The sequence below is a fragment of the Gymnoscopelus microlampas genome (assembly GCF_963454915.1).
Source record: "Gymnoscopelus microlampas genome assembly, chromosome: 8".
Taxonomy (NCBI): Eukaryota; Metazoa; Chordata; class Actinopteri; order Myctophiformes; family Myctophidae; genus Gymnoscopelus; species Gymnoscopelus microlampas.
In genome coordinates this window covers 29671614-29693050 of record NC_139945.1, presented here as the reverse complement: position 1 = coordinate 29693050, position 21437 = coordinate 29671614, and the positions used below count along the sequence as shown (strand labels likewise).

The 21437-nt window shown below is 40.8% G+C and overlaps 1 protein-coding gene across 2 annotated transcripts in view; it reads right to left on the bottom strand.

Annotated features, from left to right (window-relative positions):
* gramd1bb (GRAM domain containing 1Bb) overlaps positions 1–21437 on the bottom strand; it is a gene marked incomplete at its 5' end in the record, with an annotated part of 146461 nt that overhangs the window by 99019 nt on the left and 26005 nt on the right. For both annotated transcript variants that reach the window (XM_084065413.1, XM_084065414.1), the window contains one exon: positions 19329–19355. In XM_084065413.1, the coding sequence (XP_083921539.1) occupies positions 19329–19355 (27 nt within the window). The remainder of the gene's footprint in view (positions 1–19328; positions 19356–21437) is intronic.

Genomic DNA, 21437 nt, shown 5'->3' with positions numbered 1-21437 from the left:
ATAATCTAAAAAAACTGATTGGCATGTATCTACTAAAACAGTTAGATGAATTGCAGCTTTAAGCCATTCAATCCGGGAACGCATCTATGTCATTTTAGATTTCACTCTGTGCCGCGCTATGAGCTTGTAGATCGGCTATTTTTGAAAAATCGTGAAAATGAGTGCAAATCTTTGAATATATACATTTTTAAAGCGAACATTTTCAAAGATTTGAGTTACAAATATTTGTTTAAAAATATATATATATTCAAAGATTTGCACAAATTTTAATGATGAAAAATAGCAGATCTACAAGCTCATAGCGCGGCGCTATGAGCTTGTAGATCTGCTATTTTTGAATAGCCAAAGAAATCTAAAGTGACAGAGACACGTTCCCAGATTGAATGGGTTAAGACATACCTAATGAAACACCTTTAACATTGCAGTCATTTCAAAGGCCCTGCGGGTAAGAACTAATTAGCCCCCACCTCTCCATGGCTCTTTGTTCACAATTACATAACTGTGAGTGATGTCAGCTCAGTCGTCATACAATTATGAAATAGCCCCACACATGAACCCTGAGCCATCACTGACGAGCATGTGGAAGCCAGCATGGTTTGAGCTGCCGGCACTGTGAGGGTAAGGGGTGTCACCATCATGACATTTTCCTTTTATTGCGATTAATTGCGATTAACTCACTCACTGCCAGAATAAATACGTTAAAAAATCATCCACCGCCAGCGATTTCTCTGATTGTCTTACCTTTTCAAGTAGTCACAGAATATTTATCTCCAGTATGATCGACCCCCTGATGGCTGCTAATCACGGAGGGTTTCACTGTGCTTCCGCGAAGAAAAAAAAACAAAATGTCATCGCAACCTCCCGTTCGCTTGTTATACGCCTTTGAAAATAGCATGTCTCGTCAAAAAATACATAGTAAAACACAGGAAGCGAGATACAGACGATTTCCCAAATACGTTAACCAGGAAGTGAATGAAGCAGTACATCTTGGGATCACGTGATCGCCTGGTTCTGTGTGCATATGGGGATGAAATGGTCACTCATGTGTTAGCGAAGAGCGCCATCTAGTGTTAACACCAAAGAAAATGCCAAAAGTCGTAAAAGTCGTCCTTAGTAGGCTGAGCCTTTGGAAAAAAGTTCTAAAAATCGTTCTTGGCAGTGAATAAGTTAATGATTGAATTGTGTTTTTGTTATTGAACGATTGCAATTAGGTGATTATGTAATAATTGTGACAGGCCTAGCTGAGGGCGTGTTCTCTGTTAAATAACGTTGAACACGCGAACCCTCTGGAGGGGCTGCAGAGCAACCCCCCCCCATCTGTGTCCTCTCACAGTGTCCTCAAAGGACCCTGTGTTTATTTATCTCGTATTAAGCCATGCGGGCTAACTATGGACACATCCCACTGAAGAACGCCTCATACTGTACTGTACATTGTGCATTAGAGTGTGTGTGTGTGTGTGTGTGTGTGTGTGTGTGTGTGTGTGTGTGTGTGTGTGTGTGTTAACCCATTCAATCCGGGAACGCATCTACAAATGTCTTCTAAATCCTAATGTTGCTATATCTAGTGGTTCTCAAACTAAAAATATTTAGTTCCAAAGATTTGAGTTATATATATTCAAATATTTGCATACATTTTCACGATAAAAAAAAAAGCAGATCTACAAGCTCATAGATCTGCTAATTTTGTGAATAGCCAAAGAAATCTAAAATGACACAGATGCGTTCACGGATTGAATGGGTTAATGTATTCTGCAGCAGTACCACTTGTATCCTCCGTCACATTTACAGTAAGTGCCACTCTGTGTTCACAGTTGCATGCACTAAAGCAAAGGCCTGCAGCAAAGTGGGGAAGACTATTTCAACTCAAAGATTATTGTCAAGGATGGTACAGAGAGAAGAGATTGGGCACAAAGTGATTGGTGGTGGAGCATTATTCCTCAAGCCCATTCAATTCAAAAGAGTCAGTTCTGTTGCCATGGAGATGAACCTGTTGCCATCATCATCAAAGGCAGGATTGGGTTGAGCCTGTTTTTGAACAATGTGACACACATGAGCGCACGCACACGAAACCCACACCTGTCCGTACGATAACCATCCACTGTTCATTAAGTAACCCACCCACCCAACAATACGCACACGCACGCACACACACACACACACACACACACACACACACACACACACACACACACACACACACACACACACACACACACACACACACACACACACACACACACACACACACACACACACACACACACACACACACACACACACACACACACACACACACACACACACACACTTATTTGCTTAGCATTGGTTGCCATGTCACTAACAGCCACAAAGCATTGAAGGCCAGCACTTGAGTTATTCTGAGCCTCACAGACAGATGATCATCAATGCCAAACACACCACCGGTGACAAGACGACATCACCCAACAAAGCGTTAGACAACATAACCTTCCCAGAACTCACTGTGACAAAGATTTAAATAAGTGTTTTCCACACCTGTCACTCTTTTTCCAGACAAAGGCCACTATGATGTGAGTGGCATGTGGTTCTCAGACTTTTTAATTTCAAGGACCCCCCATAACTCTCAGAGTTACAGACCTGTTAACGGTCAATTTGGAACCCCCTCAAGTAACCCTGAGGGTCCCTGGACTCCTGCTCTAAGTGATATAACAAAGTGCAATCGGCCAACAAGACCATTAACCTTTTCTAAACTCATGACAATGAAAAATGTACAGGAGCGATTGAATACGTAGAAAAAATATGGCAGGACTCTGTCATGGGCAACCTCTCTTTGACATGTAAAACCCATGTGACTAAGGTGATCACACCGCGATGTGTCACTACAGGTGCAGCAGCTTCAAAAAATGCCTGTGGAGCAGACCTGTGTACGTAACTGGGTGATCAAGTAATGAATCACAGGGAAAATTGTATTCAGGCAAGCAGACATTGAATCTTGAGTCTAATATGAATACCACATCTACCGGCATCAAAACAGATGTTTTAAATTTCCATGCATGTACAGTACTGTACAAATTGAGCGATTGAGACAATGTTGAAAAGCATTCTCTGAAGTCGTCTTTATCCCACCTGTATAGCTATGGAAAATGGCAGGACATATTCTGTTATGAATGTACAGGCGCACACTTCATCATTGCGCATTTAAATCAATAAATATTAGTGTCTGCTGTGATCATCACAAAAATGGATGTACATTGAAGAGAACCAACAGGCTGTTATCAAGAATAAGTCCAGTTCAAAAGGCTGCAATCTTCAAATGTTTTGTCTGTCTTTTGCACGTAACACTCAAGTATTTTATAGTGGCGATTCTCAATCTCCAGGCCTGGGGACTTAACAAGTGCAGTTTTTTCCCCAGTCTAGCTCCCTATTCAGGGACTAATTTACCAGGACTCCAGGCGAATACAAATTACCTGACAGAACAGAAAATGAGAAGTGGTCTGGGTTTCCCGGAACTAGAGCAGCATACCACATGTATTATGCTGCTATCTTAACATGTGTTAAGATAGCAGGTAAAAAAAAACATCCCCTCAATTTTCAAGATTACTGTAGCCTAGTGGTTTTCAAACTTTTCGTGCCCAAGTCACACCAATGGGTCAAGTCAAGCTCTCAAGGCACACCTGTATTCATAGTGAAAATATCCGGTCTACAAGCTCACAATCTTTGAACATTTGTGAAAAATAAATGGTCAAGTAATTTAATAAATATATATTATTAGTAAATTAATTTCTAATATATTTCTTTCATAGTTGTATATTGCAAGAATAATGCATGGTTGGTTATCACAACATCTCAATGCACACCTGGTCACACCTGTGTGGCTGGCACACTGTTTAAAAACCTCTGCTGTGGAGTTTAGCCAATGCTTTGATCGGCCCCACCGTGGTCTTATGAGCACCTGGCTCACTGGCTGCACTGTCACCTTAGGCCTGGTAGGACATAACAGGGAGTACAGGTGACTCATAGGCTGCTCTACGTTGTCCCTCTGCTCAGTACAATGCTGACAGTTGAGTTGCAGTAAAGAAATATGAACATTTCGACGCTACAGCAACTTCCTATTCTAGATCCCATATTATATGAAATCTAAAGGGTATAGGGGAGTGGCGTCGATGTTAATACTATAGGAAGATCTCCCTCTGCTGGTGGGTATGAGTAGTTCACACGTACAGTACACAGGCTGAAAAACTATGGGTGGTTCTGATAAAAGGGCCGTTCACACTGAGCACTAGAACGATAACGATAACGATAACGATAACGATAATGATAACGATAACGATAACGATAACTATAACTATAAAACTATAACTATATCGTTCACCATTGTTTTTTTTATTATAGTTGGTGTGAATTCCATCATCCACTTGACTTGACTTCGAACGATTTTTAAAACTATATTTTTATAGTTATAGTGCTCAGTGCGAACGGCACTTAAGACTATTAAATCACTCATTCAGACACACGAGCAGACAGTATATAATATAACTGATTTGAATTGGGCTTCAAATTGATGATATAAGATGTAATGTGCCAACGTAAGAACGTTGAACTGCTAATGCAGTGGAGTGTTTGTTCAGTGAGTTACCGCCTACCTTTGTGGTCTCCATATTAGCTTCTTCCAATTGGCCTTCTGCTTGGCCTATCAGTGGAGGCAATAGAAGAGGAAGTGAGATCCTTTTTAAAAAACAAAACAGATAATGTTATTGTTGTTTTGTTTCAGCGGTGTGTTCCTGTGTTTGGAGCGTTACCGTAGATGTTTTGAGAACCGTGCAGGCGTATACTGCATGGAATCCATTTCAAAACAGGGAGAGAGGTGTTCCCAACAAAGAATGGTAGAAAACACTCACTGTGCCTGATGTCTCTGACTATAACTTCTAGTCTAGAAAACAAAACAAAAAACTTTGTTTCATACAGTGGTGGAAAAAGTACTCAAATGTTTTACCTAAGTAAAAGTATCAGTACTGCAATGTAGAAGTACTCTGTTACAAGTAAAAGTCCGGAAGTTACTTGAGTAAAAGTACAAAAGTATTGGTATAAAAATGTACTTAAAGTACCAAAAGTAAAAGTACTAAGTTGTTTGAAAATAGCAGATCTACAAGCTCACAACACTTTGTGAGCTTGTAGATCGTGTGTGTGTGTGTGTGTGTGTGTGTGTGTGTGTGTGTGTGTGTGTGTGTGTGTGTGTGTGTGTGTGTGTGTGTGTGTGTGTCTGTGAGCGAGAGACTTCACTGCTCATTACATGGTTGCTTACCTACTTACTTGCTTACTTGCTTACACACACACACACACACACACACACACACACACTAGATTGCAACAACAACCTGAAACTGCCTATGATAAGATGTCTGTGATATTGTAAAAACTAAGTTTCCCATTGCCTGAAATACATCAACCCCCCCAGACCCAGAGCCAATATGACACAAAGTGCTGCATATTGTTTTGAAACAACAGCTACATTAACAGGCAGCCAATAGTAACGCTCCTTATTGGACCCTGCTGACAGGACGGTTTAAGTGGAATTGTTTAACTTTCCTGATAATAATGACTGTGATTATGAAAACACACCAAAGTGACAACAACATATTAGACCAGCACTAACATATATTTTCAAATTGGCTTTGAGAGTGCATATTCAGTGAGTCATTTGTTCTGTCTTTCCCCTCGCATCAGTAATTCAAAAGATTCTATGTAGCCTCCACATTTTCCAGCAATCACTATGTTCAAAGCAAGGTCATCATCACCACTCCTCCATCTAAGCTCTGACAACGTAATGCATTCACGTAAAGCCCCCCACTGTCTTTGGGAGGACTTCCCAGCACCTGTTCCTTTCTTTAAAAAATAGACAGCTCAGGGGACAAAAGTGTAATATATAGGATCCCTACTCCCCCTCTGGCAGGATATTGTCTGCTGATATTTAGATAGTATGTTATTTAGACAGATGCTAGGTTTGTGTCAGTGGTGGAAAAAGCACTCAGATTGTTTTACTTAAAGTTTTCAAATAAATGAAGTGGAGTAAAAGTACAATATTTGGATCCGAGATGTAGTGGAGTAGATGTAAAAGTATTGGAAATTGGAAATACTCTAGTAAAGTAAAAATACCTCAAAATTGTACTTAAGTACAGTACTTAAATAAATGTACTTATTTACTTTCCACCACTGGTTTGTGTTTACTTGCTATCCTATTTATTTGCAAAACTTGGCATATTTACTGCTTACCCTGTTGTTGGCTGAATAGGGTTCATGTCATTTACTCCAATCTTGCAGGGGCATGCACTTTGTAAGTAAAAACAAAAAGAAAGAAAACTTTTGTCGATGGGTTCCCAAATTGCTTTGTAAAAGTCTCTCTGGATAAGAGTGTTGTACCGTACAGTAACTCTGCCTCCGCTGGGGAAATGAACTACTGTACTCCAGGTAATTAACAGCTGATGTGAGCTGACATTAATCCTACTGTATAGTTGCTTCCTTCCTATGGTCTGTGGCCAGAGGCTAGAGGTGGACCAACAGCCATAGTATAAATAATCTACGGGGCCCTTTGGACCGGCCAGAGGGGAATCGATCACTGGCGCTAGCCCAGGAGAGGAGACAGACTATCTACGTTATGTGACACATGATTGATGTAATCTGTGAAAGGCTTACACAAAAAGAGGGATCGGTCACAGAAAAGCAATGTGTTATTTTACTGAACTTCACTACTTAAAAACAAAAAATTGGGTTTATTTTGCCCATACTCTAATACTGTATAAGACACTCAGGGCCCTATAATTGCCAATGCTGGCTAAACCCACTATTTGAGGATTTAGGAGTGCGCAAGGGGCAACAGTAGCTATTTTGAGACACCTACTGTACCTTACCTGCAAAACACCTGCACTACCCGTTACATTATGCATAGGTGTGATTTGATAAAACCAATCACCGTGCCAGATGCCATTGCCTTTAAGAGAAGACTGTGCAAGCCATTATCCCCAATGCAATCTTACGCTCTCCTATCTCCCTCTGCCAGTGTTTCCAGGTCTGCTTATTATAAGCCACATTGGGCTTGTTTTTCTGTAAAGTTGCTTGTATATAATGGTAGTTGCGGTTCTGAGCTTGTAGATCGTCTATTTTCAAATAGCCAATATAAATATGCACATTGTTTAATGGCCGACATACTGTATATAGGTTTGAAGTGCTCATGTGGCCTATTATAGTCTAGTTATTGGCCTATTACAGTCTAGTTATTGGCCTATAATAGTCTAGTTATAGTATTTATTGATTGCCTTTCAATAAAACCACATTTGATAGACATACATATCACCTACAGTACATGTTACTGATTAGAGAGATATATATATTTTGTAATCAGTTAATTATTTCCTGCGTAATCGATGAAAAAACTCAAGTGTGTAATTTTGAGAGCATTGCGCAACGCACAAATTGTCTTCTTTAAACAGACTATCATCTTATATAAACATAATTGACACAAGGAATTGACACTCTCCCTTCTGCTGATTATAGGAAAATTAGAATCACAGAGATATGTTGAGAATTAGGAGGGAGAGGGAGCCTTTGAATGTTGTGCCTTTGTGCACCCTATGTCCATTGCAGGCGCGCTCTACCACACCAATTTGGCATAGCGGGTGGTTTTACATTCCTCTATACACTTTCCCAAATGTGTGTGGGAAAAATTGCAATTTTGGGAATAATGCAACAACACGCCCACGGGCACACCGCCAAGTGCAAAAAATGGAGTTGGCATAATGAATAGCGGGTAGGCCTATAGCGGCCACAAAATAGTGTTTAGGGAGAGTGCCAGCTCCCTTATCCGTAATTCACGGTTAATGGGCAGCGGGTGCGGGTATAGCAGTGCCAATCATAGGGCCCTCAAACTCAAAACTCACTACAGACTGTAATTTACAGACATTTTGAAGAATCAATTACCTAAAATATCAAATACTGAACAGTTATGGGATAAATTCACATGCATCCTGCAGTATTCAGGATGGCTAACTTGTGCATTTAAGGTTATAAATGTGTGATTGGACAAATAGGTCTGCTCCTTCAGCATGTGAACATTGGGAATAGGCACACAAGGACGTGTATACAATGTTCAGTGAATGCTGACCCATTGTGTGTGCAGTAGGTCAGAGCGCAGGTGTTTGCAACAATCAGCCAGAAGGACACTACTGTAATGACCATAAGTGAATTACTGTAGTGTACACCTTATGTTACCCAATAATGTATACTGTATGGCTTTATTCAGACTGGAATCAAATCCAATTTCTTTCTTAAATAGGGTCTTAAGGACTGACTATCCACACTGTTATAGTGATCAGATTTGTGTGTTCAGAAATGGGCCTATGTGTATTGGTTGATGTGATTAAGACGTAACGGGGATAGGGGTTAGTAATGCTTGATATTTATATTCTACAATGTGTCGCTCGCCAAAAATAGCAGATCTACAAGCTCATAATGCATCACATTGTGACACATTGTGTGTGAGCTTGTAGATCAACCATTTTAGGGGAGCAACACTGTTGTACAATGAAGTGTAAATCGGGCTTCAGAGTCTGAGAGACACATCTTAAGAAATACAATTTTTAATGTGCACCTCTGACCTCCTAGTAATGCGGCAAAATCGCTTTCGCAAAAATCTGTTTTCATGTCCTTTTTTGCTGTTTATGATAAAAACCTGTTCTGACTCCAATCTGGATTTGGGCTGAACTGCCAGTCACATAGTCTACATGCATAGTTTGCATGTCCTAGGTAACATAAGCTGAAATGAGTAGTTTCACACACAATTACAGTCTTAATGACATGTAAAGGACAATTTTAATCAGTCAGTTTCAATCAATAATTCTATGGGAATTTTGGTTGCTGGTCCAGACATGCATTTGCCAACATTGTTGTTCCTGATCCTCACGTCCTCTGCCAAATGAAAACACACAAGTGTCTCAGTCAAGAACTTGCCATTGCCAAAATGCCACTACTACCCCCTCACCCCGCCTGCCCGCCCCGCCCCACACAGAAAAATCCTTAAAGGGATAATTCACCCCAAAATATTTTTTCTATTGATTAGTTACCCCATGGTGACTTGAATTCATGTTTTCTTTTTCTTTTTTGTCGCATTCCTAAGCCAATAATTTGATGACCAGCGGACCGGTATGCAGCGGTTCCGGTAGGAGACACAGAGGAAACACTTTGTGTCTCCTACCGGAACCGCTGCGGTCATCAAATTATTGGCTTAGGAATGCGACAAAAACTAAAAAATATCCTCCATGGCGTGACTAATCGATAGAAAAAAAGTTATTTTGGGCCGGTGAACTATCCCTTTAAGTGTTCATTTCTCCTTTCGTGCCTCCGAGGAGATGGATACCTCTGAGGAATAGCTCAGAACTACACAAACGTACAGCAGGTAGTCTAAATTTAGTCTTTACCTTATCGACTGACATATGTGCCTTGGCATAACGGCCTACCGTACCTTCTCACGCAGCTCAACAGTGAGGCAGATGTCCACCCAGCATGAAAACAAGACTTACTTAATGTGAAGGTGTGAGAGCCAAGAACAGTCAGAATGTCTAGCGAACTACTTAATAAATCACCTTCAATTTGTCACATCAACACGCTAGTAAAGAATGCAGCCTGTGACATAGCAAGTTGAGGGAAAAAAACAACAGTTCATCCTCTTAACAATTGTCATAGAAAGCTGATAAAGCAGTTACAGTAAGTGCAAACCTCTGACTCAGCAATAGAAGTTTCAAGACAAAAAGCTAAACTAAAGCAAAACAAAAATGTAAATACAGATACCTTTTGAATTCTCAAGTTAAAACCTGCAGTAATCTACACCTCAATCTTATCGAGGTGTAGATTACAGTACAGTGTTGTATACATTACAAGAGAAAGAGATGAGTCATTTAAGATTGTGTGATGTGTGGCATTCATGTTCCAAATCATTTTAGTTTGACTATATGGGAATATGTGAGATATTTAAACTTCAAATCCATCATGTCATCCTTCATTTAATACCTAATGGGTGCAGTACAATAGGGCATTTTTTAAATAGAAGGCAATGTTTGATACAGTAGATACTTAGGTAAGACATACCTCTCCAAAACAAAAGGAATCATTATTTAATCGTCTCATTAAGCAATGCTAATAGTGGACTAAGGTGGGCCCCAGCTAAAAGCTCATAATGCGATCCTTAGCAAATATCATTCCTTGGTAATTAAAGAGCTGAAGAGAAAGTTACGCAAGGCTACTAGCTAGAAAACATACAGTAACCCTGAGGGCTGGTTTCAATTCCAGCCAACAGGCCCAATAAATCCAACCAAATTACTGTTAATGGGCCATGGGAGCAGAGATCACAGTGGAGATTTAAGGGACCACTAGCCAGGTGGAAAACCCCCTCGTATCAGGCTTGTGTGTGTGTGTGTGTGTGTGTGTGTGTGTGTGTGTGTGTGTGTGTGTGTGTGTGTGTGTGTGTGTGTGTGTGTGTGTGTGTGTGTGTGTGTGTGTGTGTGTGTGTGTGTGTCCATTATAGAATTAGTGACATGCAGTGATTAATGCTGCCATCCTTCCAGCTGTCATATGAATCTGGTTATGGTACATATACAGTGAGTGAAGGTGTGCCTGTTATCAATCACTTTTGACACGCCCTGTCCTGCTGGAATAAAGTGCTGAAGAAAGCAAAAAGGTTGATATCGTGTTGCAGGAAGCAACATGAGAATTTGAAACACCCAATCTCTCTTCTAAAATTTAAGCTGAGATTTAGCTTAGACGCACAAATAAAAATGAAAACCTCCTTGTTCCTGGATAATTGTCCTTCAATGTCAACTTTAACAACAGGCCACACCTAAAGGTGCATTTTAATATAACCTAGGAGTAAAGAATGTGTCTGCTGTGTTCCATGTTCCTATACAGTCCTATACATAAAGTTGCGAAGGGTCCAGAAACAATGTGCATTTACTATCAAATTCTTATTTGTGAATATATCCTTGTGTTTATTATACAGTCGATAAACTATTCCTATATAGGGCCATTAACTTAATTTGAAAAATGTCGGTATTGGCATTTAAAAGCCATTTTGGAGGACACAGCAGTTTTTTTTCTTCACGTTTTCATTTTCTTGGCAAAGGTCAAACAGAAAATGGTAGAGCTGCAGAATGAAACAGGGCGTCCCTGATCAGGCAATGAGGTCAATGGAAACTAGCACTTACTTGGTTTATGAGATCATCATTTATAACACAATAATCACATAATCAAATTATTTGTGTGTGTGTGTGTGTGTGTGTGTGTGTGTGTGTGTGTGTGTGTGTGTGTGTGTGTGTGTGTGTGTGTGTGTGTGTGTGTGTATGTGCGTCTTCACAGACCTGAATCAAACTGCATCTTTAAATCATTAGCAGATTTAGCTTTACCTTCACAGAGTAACAGATGGGTGGGGTTTACCGCATCAGGATTGTTCCGTTAATATCCTGTTGTCAAGTTACCAACCACAGAAAAGTACAGTAAATCCAAGTGGCATGTACACCTGTGATAACCGATCTGGTTGTTGTTCCAACACATCTGTATATGTAGAATAATATGTAGGTACAGTAGTACCATTTAACCCAAGTTTGCAAAAAGCATAATACACAAAAAAAAAGAACATTCTCTGCAACAGGCACAGTATCTATATTCATTCTATGTAATAATCCATTCTATGGCTAAGGCACAACCATTCTTTCTGTTGTACTAGCCTCATGATGCCTATGGGTGTGAGAGAACACATGTCACATACAGAGAGGGATATACAGAAATCAGACCTGACCTTATGCTTGTGCATGATGAACAGGCTGACACCATCCTGGCCTCTCTCCGGGCTCTCATGTCCTCTGCTCACCCTCTGTCCCCGCTACTTCTCTCTCTCTCAGTCTGTCACTCCCAGAAAGCCGGCATTGTCATCATAGTCTCCCAAGCCACCGCGCCGCGATCAACAACTCGCCTCTCCCTCACACACACGACCAACAAGCTCAATATGCACAAGCGAATAAAATATCCAACTCTCACGCATCATGCTTTGAAAAAGAAAAGACACTGACATCGTTGTTTCCCTTTTTTACTGTCTCTCAGAAGGAGAGAGCATCAAAAGCCAATGGACGGTTCCGGACACAGTAAAGGCTGATTGACTGTAATCGATAGTAACAAGTGAATACGCTGTCCCTATAGGGTCTCTAACGTGGTCTTTCCTCTGCGTGGACGACTCACAACACTGCACGTGAATAGCAAAGCAATCCCTTTAATTTCTGTCCGCGTACGGACGGACGCTGAGAGTTGGTCCAGCTTCCTGTCCAGGTGGCTCAGATGACTATGCTTTCTATCACTATCACCTCACATCTGATCCGCTCTGCCGCGGATGAGCAGTTGTACGAGGGAGGATGGAGCCAAGGATGCGAGCGCTCTGATTGGACGGCCGGCCGTGGTGTGTGTGTGGGAAGGTCCCCTTCGGTAGGTTCGCTGAGAACGGCTACGCCTGACGAGGGTGGTCCTACATCTCTCGCTCTCTCTCTCTCTCCATCAATCTCCTTCTGCTCCCTTTTCCCTCTCACTCCATCTCTGTCTCTCTCCCTGCGTTCGCTGCACAGGCTGCTTTTGACCAAAGCCTTGTAGCATGTTTGTGAACAGGCAGATGAGCAATTATTTTGGTCGTATACATAACACACACACACACGCACACATGCACATGCACACGCACACGCACACACACACACACACACACACACACACACACACACACACACTTGCTTGTTCAGTATTGTATTTCACTTTCATGCACACGTACACACACACATACACGCGTGCCAACTGATAAACACAGATAAGGGCATGCAGCTGCATGATGACCTCATAACATCTCCCAGACATACAGTATCTACCCCGACCATGTCCATGCACATGACCTAGATTCAGCCATGGTCATGGTTACATCATGCACCCCCCCCTGGCCTGTTCATCCTTAGATTCTGTTTCACTTTGCACAATCCACACCTCTTGAAGCTTATGCACACTGTTTGTACACTGTTCATGTGTATTGTGTATACACAGCTGGACTTAATACCAATAAGCACTCGTTAACTTGGACTGTTGAGAATTTCATGCAAGTGTACACAGTACCGAACAATGTTGCACTGATATGAAAATACCGGAGACTAATATGAAATCAAAATCACCTAATGGAAAGCAATAGAAAAGACCACATCTAGGTGCAGTATTATTTAGTTGAGTGTTCTTTGAAACAATGAAGTGAAACTGCATCGAATGAAATTAAATACATTTTAAATCAATCAATTTATAATACCAAGCCTAACACACCAACATGTTGGAGAGTGCAGGCAAAGGTTTTGTAAACCCAAAACCTGCAACCACACCTTCCACACATTCACAAACCAGCAAATATCAGAGGCTGGGCCCTTTTTCAGAGGGCAGTATTGGACCATAAAAATGGGTCCGCGACCCAGTTAGGCCTGTCACCATTATTCCATAACCGACTAATCACAATTATTTGAGATAATTGCAATTATTTTGCATAATCGTCATAATCGTTTTCCACGATCGAAAATATATATATATACATATATTTTAAAAAATAGCAGAAATAACACATCTACAAGCGTCACTTTGTGACGCGTTGTAAGCGTGTAGATCAGCTATTTCCACAATTTTTAATAGTTTAAAATGAGTAATTATGTCAGTAATCTGCCATGTGCAATTTGTGATTACGAAGCCTAAAAGGCAAAGAAATGTTGTTTTTATTCATAATCATACGTTCCAATGTTCAATGGCTAAAAACACAATTAAATCGTTAATTGCAATTATCTGTGTGACAATTAATCGTCAACTTGAATTTGTAATCGTGACAGCCCTAGACACAGGGTTTGGGAAACACTGTTCTAGACAGCTAGCCTCCTACAGAGCCATGCTACTACAGCTCTGAGTCTAGTTCATTACAAAGCCACACACCACAAAGACTGAAAGATGCACTTTCTTCTCCAACAATGAAAGTCACCAGGAACTCAAAACTGGGAGCACGACCATTTTCTATGTATCATTTATTCATTGTGTGGCATCCCTGGCTTCTCCGAGTATCCTAAAGTGAAGTAAAGAGGAGGATCGGGTTTAGCTGACTGCCAACAGCGGAAGCTAACGTCTCAGTCCCACAGACGCAGATGGATCAATGATCCAGCAGTTGAGAGGCGGAAGAACAATGCGGACAGTTGAGCAAAGGGAGGAAGGAGAGTCTGTTAAGGTAAATATGAGTCTTATGGCTAAACGAGGAGATTTCTTGTTGCCTGGACATGGTGTTAGTGACTGAGGTATTCACACTTTTACTAACGTATATTCATAAAATTCAATAAAAGGTCCAAGAGAGTGTGGAGTTGTCTGCCCAGTAGACAGGATACACTGCAGTAGACAGGTGCTGGACGAGGCCCAGCCGAAATTGACACGCGTCTGCTTGCTATGGTGGCTATAGTGGTCAATATCCCACCCTGGTTGTGAGATGGCACAATATTTCTCCAATCAACAGATGGCCACTGTTGATTTCATCGCTCTGTATCCTTAAAATCAGTGATATATATATATATATATATATATATATATATATATATATATATATGTGCATGCATGCATGCATGCATGCATGCATGCATGCATGCATGCATGCATGCATGCATGTATGTATGTATGTATGTATGTATGTATGTATGTATGTATGTATGTATGTATGTATGTATGTATGTATGTATGTATGTATGTATGTATGTATGTATGTATGTATGTATGTATGTATGTATGTATGTATGTATGTATGTATGTATGTATGTATGTATGTATGTATGTACGTACGTACGTACGTACGTACGTACGTACGTACGTACACATATATATATATATATATATATATATATATATATATATATATATATATATATATATATATATATATATATATATATATATATATATATATATATATATATATATATATATATATATATATACACACACACACACACACACACACACACACACACACACACACACTCAACAAGAGGTTCCAGGGAGCATTCTGACTGCCCTTGCTTAGCCAGCCAAAGGGCTTTTTGTGTGCAGTATTTACAGTTGCCATTGTAATAAACTACAGTAGCCTAGGTATTGATTTTGTGCAATGGGTGTGCAACTACTTTGGCAGTTAGTGTACTGCTGCTTTACAAAGGATAACGAAACAAACGCTGAACAATGGCTAGAGTAGAAGGTATGGAGATCATACTGTGAGCCAGGCTAGCTGAGGTTCAGTTCAGATGGTGCTCGGGGCTTACACCTACAGTATTTGGAGGAGTAGGAAGTGACTAGTAACATGTCTTTTGTCATTCATACTGTATCTGTTCCGAATGGCTACAACTCGAAGGGGGAATTAACCCATAAAAAAAAAAATGAAAATGTGTGCAAATCTTTGAATATATGTATACATTTTTAACTCAAATATTTGCTTCTGGGGGTCCCTGGAACATATTTTGAGCGATGGGAGGGGGGGGGGGTATTTTTGAATAGCCAAAGAAATCTTAAAATGACACAGATGCGTTCCCGGATTGAATGGGTTAAGCTGTCCATCATGGAGAGGGATGGAATTATAAACTGGAAGTAGTCTTTGAGCTTGCAGATCTGCTACTTTTGATACATTTGAATTTGAATCGTGAAAGGTAACAGATTTGGACATATGAGGTTTACACCCGACAGAGACAATGTGTTTCAGAATGGCTGCGGCACCTCAATTTGATGAATTAAAACACTGACTGGACAGTACACACAGTACACATAAAACACATTGATTTATCCAAGAGACTGTGGCAGTGATTTTTTGCATACAGGCCACATAATGCTTATAGGTCAATGACTTATTAATGATCAATTAAATCGATGGTTAAAGCAGTGGTTCTCAAACTTTTTCATGTCAAGGACCCCCAAAATGATATGCGTTTGGCTGCGGACCCCCATCTAAAAAATATTTTGTACACATTTTGTGTAGTCCTTGACATGAATACGTTTGAGCACCACTGATATTATAGCAAAATACATTTTTCAGAAAACTGTTAGGATTTAGAAGACATTTGTATGCGTTCCCAGATTGAATGGGTTAAATAGGCTTTCTCTATCTCCCCCTCCCTCCCCTAACCCCTCCCCCTCCTTAACCACCATGAGAAACAGCACACTCCATTTTATTATAGTAATGACGTTGCTATAGCTATTAGTATTGTGAGCAATTCCTTGAACGTGGTGTGGCGATGATCCATGAACCACAAACTCAAGACACAGTAAACTAAATCTAAAACTGTGGTTTTCAACCTTTTTCATTATGCCAGAGACCCCCAGAAGAAAATATTTAAAAGTATAAATATTCAAAGATATGCACATACTTTCAAGGTTTTTCAAAAATAGCAGATCTACGAGCTCATAGCACTTTGCTGCACTATGAGCTGCTATTTTTGAATAGCCAAAGCTAAGTGGTTAAAATGATTGTGACACTACGTTAACTAATTTTGATAGGGACGCCCTGGTACCCCCCCCAGGACCACTGGTTGAGAACCACTGATCTAAAAGGATGAAATGACTGTGGCACTTGGTCCATTGACATGCATTGTCAACAGAATATGTTGAACATGTTGTTTAACTGACAAACAACATGGACATACTGTACAGTACAGGACTCACATGTAAGTGCAATCCAGCAGACTATTACATTAGACAGACTGCACACAATGCTGCTGGCAGTGGTAGAAAAAGTACTCAAATGGTTTATTCAAGTAAAAGTATCAATACTGCAACGTAGAAATACCCTGTTACAAGTAAAAGTCCGGAATTAAAAAAAATACTTGAGTAAAAGTACAAAAGTACTGTATTGGTATAAAAATGTACTTAAAGTACCAAAAGTAGAACGTACTTATTATACAGAATGTCCCATTTCACAAGTTGTATAAATGTATAAAACCCTTTTGAAAATAGCAGATCTACAAGCTCACAATGTGTCGCATCGCAACGCATTGTGAGCTTGTAGATCTGCTATTTTCAAATGGCCAAAATGTATATAGGGCTGAATTAAGTGGTTAATGTATGTTTTGTAATAATAATCAAAATCTACAAAGTAACTAGTACCTAAAGTTTTCAAATAATTGTAGTGGAGTAAAAGTACAATATTTGCCTCAGAGATGTAGTGGAGTAGCAGTAGTAAAAGTACTGAAAATTGGAAATACTCCGGTAAAGAAAAAGTACCTCAAAACTGTACTTAAGTACAGTACTTGAGTAAATGTACTTAGTTACTTTACACCACTGGCTGGCTGGCCCCCCAAAATAATCATATTTGAACTGGGGACCCCCTACCCTGACAAGCACTTGGAACTGTAGGAGTTGAGGCATTACATTTAGTTTGACTTGGTTCCACAGATAAATATTGTGAAAATAGCACATCTACAAGCGGATCCACAGGTTGAGAACCACTGTCCTAGTGGAGCAGACCTGGCCTGGTTTACTGCTCACAACACTCGCATGATTGACCAGTCAACCCCCCCCCCCCCCCCAACACACACACACTCACACACACACATAAACATCATTATAATAATGCACCCAGGTGACAGCTGGCCTAGTGGTTCAACAGAGCCAGTCCTGGCAAATCACAGGTCCCAGAAATTTGGTTCCTGGAAAACCCATTATGTCCTGTTCAATTACTCTTTGAATCACTCCCTGCTCACTCGTTGTGAGTCACTTTGGATAAGAGCGTCAGTTAAAGTGAAGACACACGTGCCTGATAACCCTCACAGTGCACAACGCCCACCACACACTTTATCACAGGCACAACATTAAGACTAATAATATAATGGTATGAACCCAAGATGCCTAACACGTGTGTGCCCCCCCCCCCCCCCCCTGTTCTGTTGTCATCTAATTTCCTTTATGTGGAAAATGTGTCATTTTAAAGATAGGTTTAACTATAAATGTATAGGGTTGTTTAACTGAGAGAGAGGTCACAATTCGTAAAACAGCTCATTTTTAAACATCCCTAACACTGACAAAAACACCACGACAAGCTATACCTTGACAGATAAAAACCGGAGGGAGGAGTGACTGCAGCTGGCAGGACGGTTTCTCGTAGATGTACCATACAAAAAATGACTTTGATCAGCTAAAGAGGTGTACCTCCCCTGAAGCATCATCTACACTGAAATACGTGGCAATCACTCACCTCACAGCCCTGCAGGTCAGGCCCGGCACAGTGCCTCCTCAGATGAAAAAAGAAAAAAAAAAAAAACATCCTGGAGAATGAAGCTCACCGAAACCTAACTGCCAACTGGCTACCGATGGCTAAGCTTGCAAACTGACAAACCAGAACCTCCTGACCTCAAAGTCCTGTGAGACACACAAAGCCCTGTTTGTGGCCCACCAGGCCCCGCTTGTGGTGGCTGATGTTGTTTGTCCAGTAAAAAGCAAACAATGACATTCCATGGCTTGCAACTGTATTCACTGGCCGCCTCTGCGAATGTAAAGCTGTATTCAGGCACCTTAGACAGGGGGAACAAAAGCCACCGATCTGTCACATGTGCGGATCGACAGAACGGTGGTGGGGTGACTGTAAAAGGGGGGTCTCCCCCGTCCTGTGCATCCCACCATATACAGTACCACACCACGCAGCAGGCCCATCCATTCGATATAGCTGAAGGGGCTATGATATATCAACTCTATAAACATACTGTTGATCGATGTCCAGCCAGAAATTACATCATTTAAACGATGACTACTGATTTATGCCTAGCGATCATAAGTGACGGCATCAGTTATGATTTTGCCACGACGATTTTTACACAGTGTGGTCGAGCACAACAGCAAGTTTGCGTCAAACAACTGAGACCAGCCCATACCCTAGGTGGGGTTGGTGAAAGGGCCTTTCTGTGTGCAGTTTGCATGTTCTCCCCGTGTCCCCTAGGGTAGGTACCCTCACAAAAAAACAATGCAGTAATGCTGGTCTCTGTACTGCCTCCGCCTGGTCAGCCGGGGCGCCTGATGGAGGGGAAAGGAACTGGTTGGAATAACGAGTTCCTTCCACGCGCTACGTCCTACCGGGGAAACTCCCCCCGTCAGGTGATAAGAAGCGGCCTTTTCACTCCTCATGCGTTGAAGGAAGCATGAGCTCAGTTCGGGGCTCTCCCCAGGCTAGCAGAGGGAGAGTAGCGCCCAGGATTAGAAGCTTAGGCAATTGGCACTTGGTGAAAAATAGGTTACAAGGCAAGGCTTACCTGAGTTTGTCCGCTGCACTGTCAGACCTGCAGGCAGAGGAGAGAGAAGAGCTTTCAGTCACTATTTTCATGAACAGACTTCAAGCTTAGTTCAGTGAACACAACAAATGGGCTTACACAACCTAAAAATAGAAAGGGAAACCCATTATAACCATTTATGGACAGTCTCTCATACAAAACTGTCCATCAAAAAGTGTGACTCCCTAAACTCCTTCAAAAAACGTCATAAAAGAGCACCTGTCTGCAATTTGCAACTGGACCTGGACAAGTCTAATAGCTTGCCAAAAGAAATGACCCCCCCCCCACTGTTTTTCCGTAAATATACTTTTACTGCTCCTAGTATTGATGATCTCTTGTATAGTATTGCATGTCTTTGTCTTGATGAATTGAATACACAGGACCACAATGGACACCCTCAGGGATGTTTGTGTTATCCTTTTAGCATCATTGTATAACTGTACCTGTAACTGTACTTTTTACAAACTGTTAATAAAGTATCAAATCAATCAATCTAAAACGAGGTAATAGTCTCGGGTGCCAAGAATTTATCTAGTCAACTCAAAGTCGGGGGTTTAATGCAACTATAAAAATAACTGACCAAAAAAAACAAAAAACACAGACGGCTTGAATCAAATCATTTGCATCAACTCAGGGGGTCTCGACTGACTAATAGACTCATCGACTTTCGGGGGACAGGCCTACTCCACTCCAAATGGAAGTCTGGAGAAACAGTGGACAGAATGAGCGAGTATAGCTGACACGCTGGGGGCGTGGCTAAACTGTGATTGAGTGATGATGATGACAGGACCAGAGTCTGTGTGTGTTTTTCTTGCAAACTAATATTAGATTAGAACAATTTATATTGGTCAGAAAAACTGGAAGAGAATATTAAACCATTGCCTGAGATATGTGCACTGCACATCAAAAACAACACATACAGCAGGGGTAGGCAACTGAGATAAGCCTAGGGCCAATATCACTCCCAGACATTCCATCGCGGGCCGGGCCTCCCCACAACACAAATTTTTCGGGTCTAATTCGGGTCTAACTCGGTCTAATTCGGGTCTAATTTGGGTCTAATTCGGTTCTGTTTGACCAATATAAATCAACATTTTTTCCGGTTTAAATATCAGCACAGGCGATTTTTCTGGTGATTTTTTTTTTCTTCTTCATTTTCCTCTAATCTAGCTATAAAATGTTATAAATCCTTTAAAATGCATCGTGTTTATGAGTGCATGATTTCAAAAGTGGGTTCAGGTTCTATGAAATAAGTATTTATAATTATTTTAACATTAATTTTTAGTACTTTTTTTATAACACTTTTCAGTAAATCATTCATACTGTATCTTTCTGTATTTGGATATAATAGATATCGGTCTGATACTGTATAAAAATAAAATCCCTCCCCCCCCAAAAAAAATCAAAAGATATTTTTCTAAAAAAAAAAAAAAAAAAAATGTTTTTTTTTTTTCAAAATTATCTCACGGGCCAGATATTATTTCTGGGGGGCCAATCTCGGCCCGCGTGCCGCCTGTTGCCGACCCCTGACATACAGCATCAACAGCTTTTGTTGGTGTTAACGTTACACTGCAGTATTGACGTGTGCACCTTGGTGAGCCCCTGCCCCCGCTATGGCAGTGGTTCTCAACCTGTGGGTCGGGATTTATTTTCAAAGAAAATAAATGAAAAAAGACCAGAAAGAGGCAAACATCTACACACGTTGTGAGCTTGTAGATCAGCTATTTTCACAATATTTATCTGTGGATTAGATTAAATGTAATGCCTCAACTCCTACAATTCCAAGTGCTTGTCTGAGTTGGGGGGTTCCCAGTTCAAATATGATCAAGTTGGGGGGTCCCCAGTTCAAATATGCTTATGTTTGTGGGTCACGGCCAGAAAAGGTTGAGAACCCCTTCTATCCACTTTCCACTACAACGTTCCCCAGGGTTTCTCTGTGAGAAAGCAAGCCTGTGATCTGAGGTAAATAAACAACAACAGAAACGCAAGGCTTTGCAAGGTTTAAGTTCAGTGAAGATATGACCATTACTATCAGTTCACAACTACAGCCTGAATGATGGCAGATTTTCAGGTCTGATGCCAATCCTGATT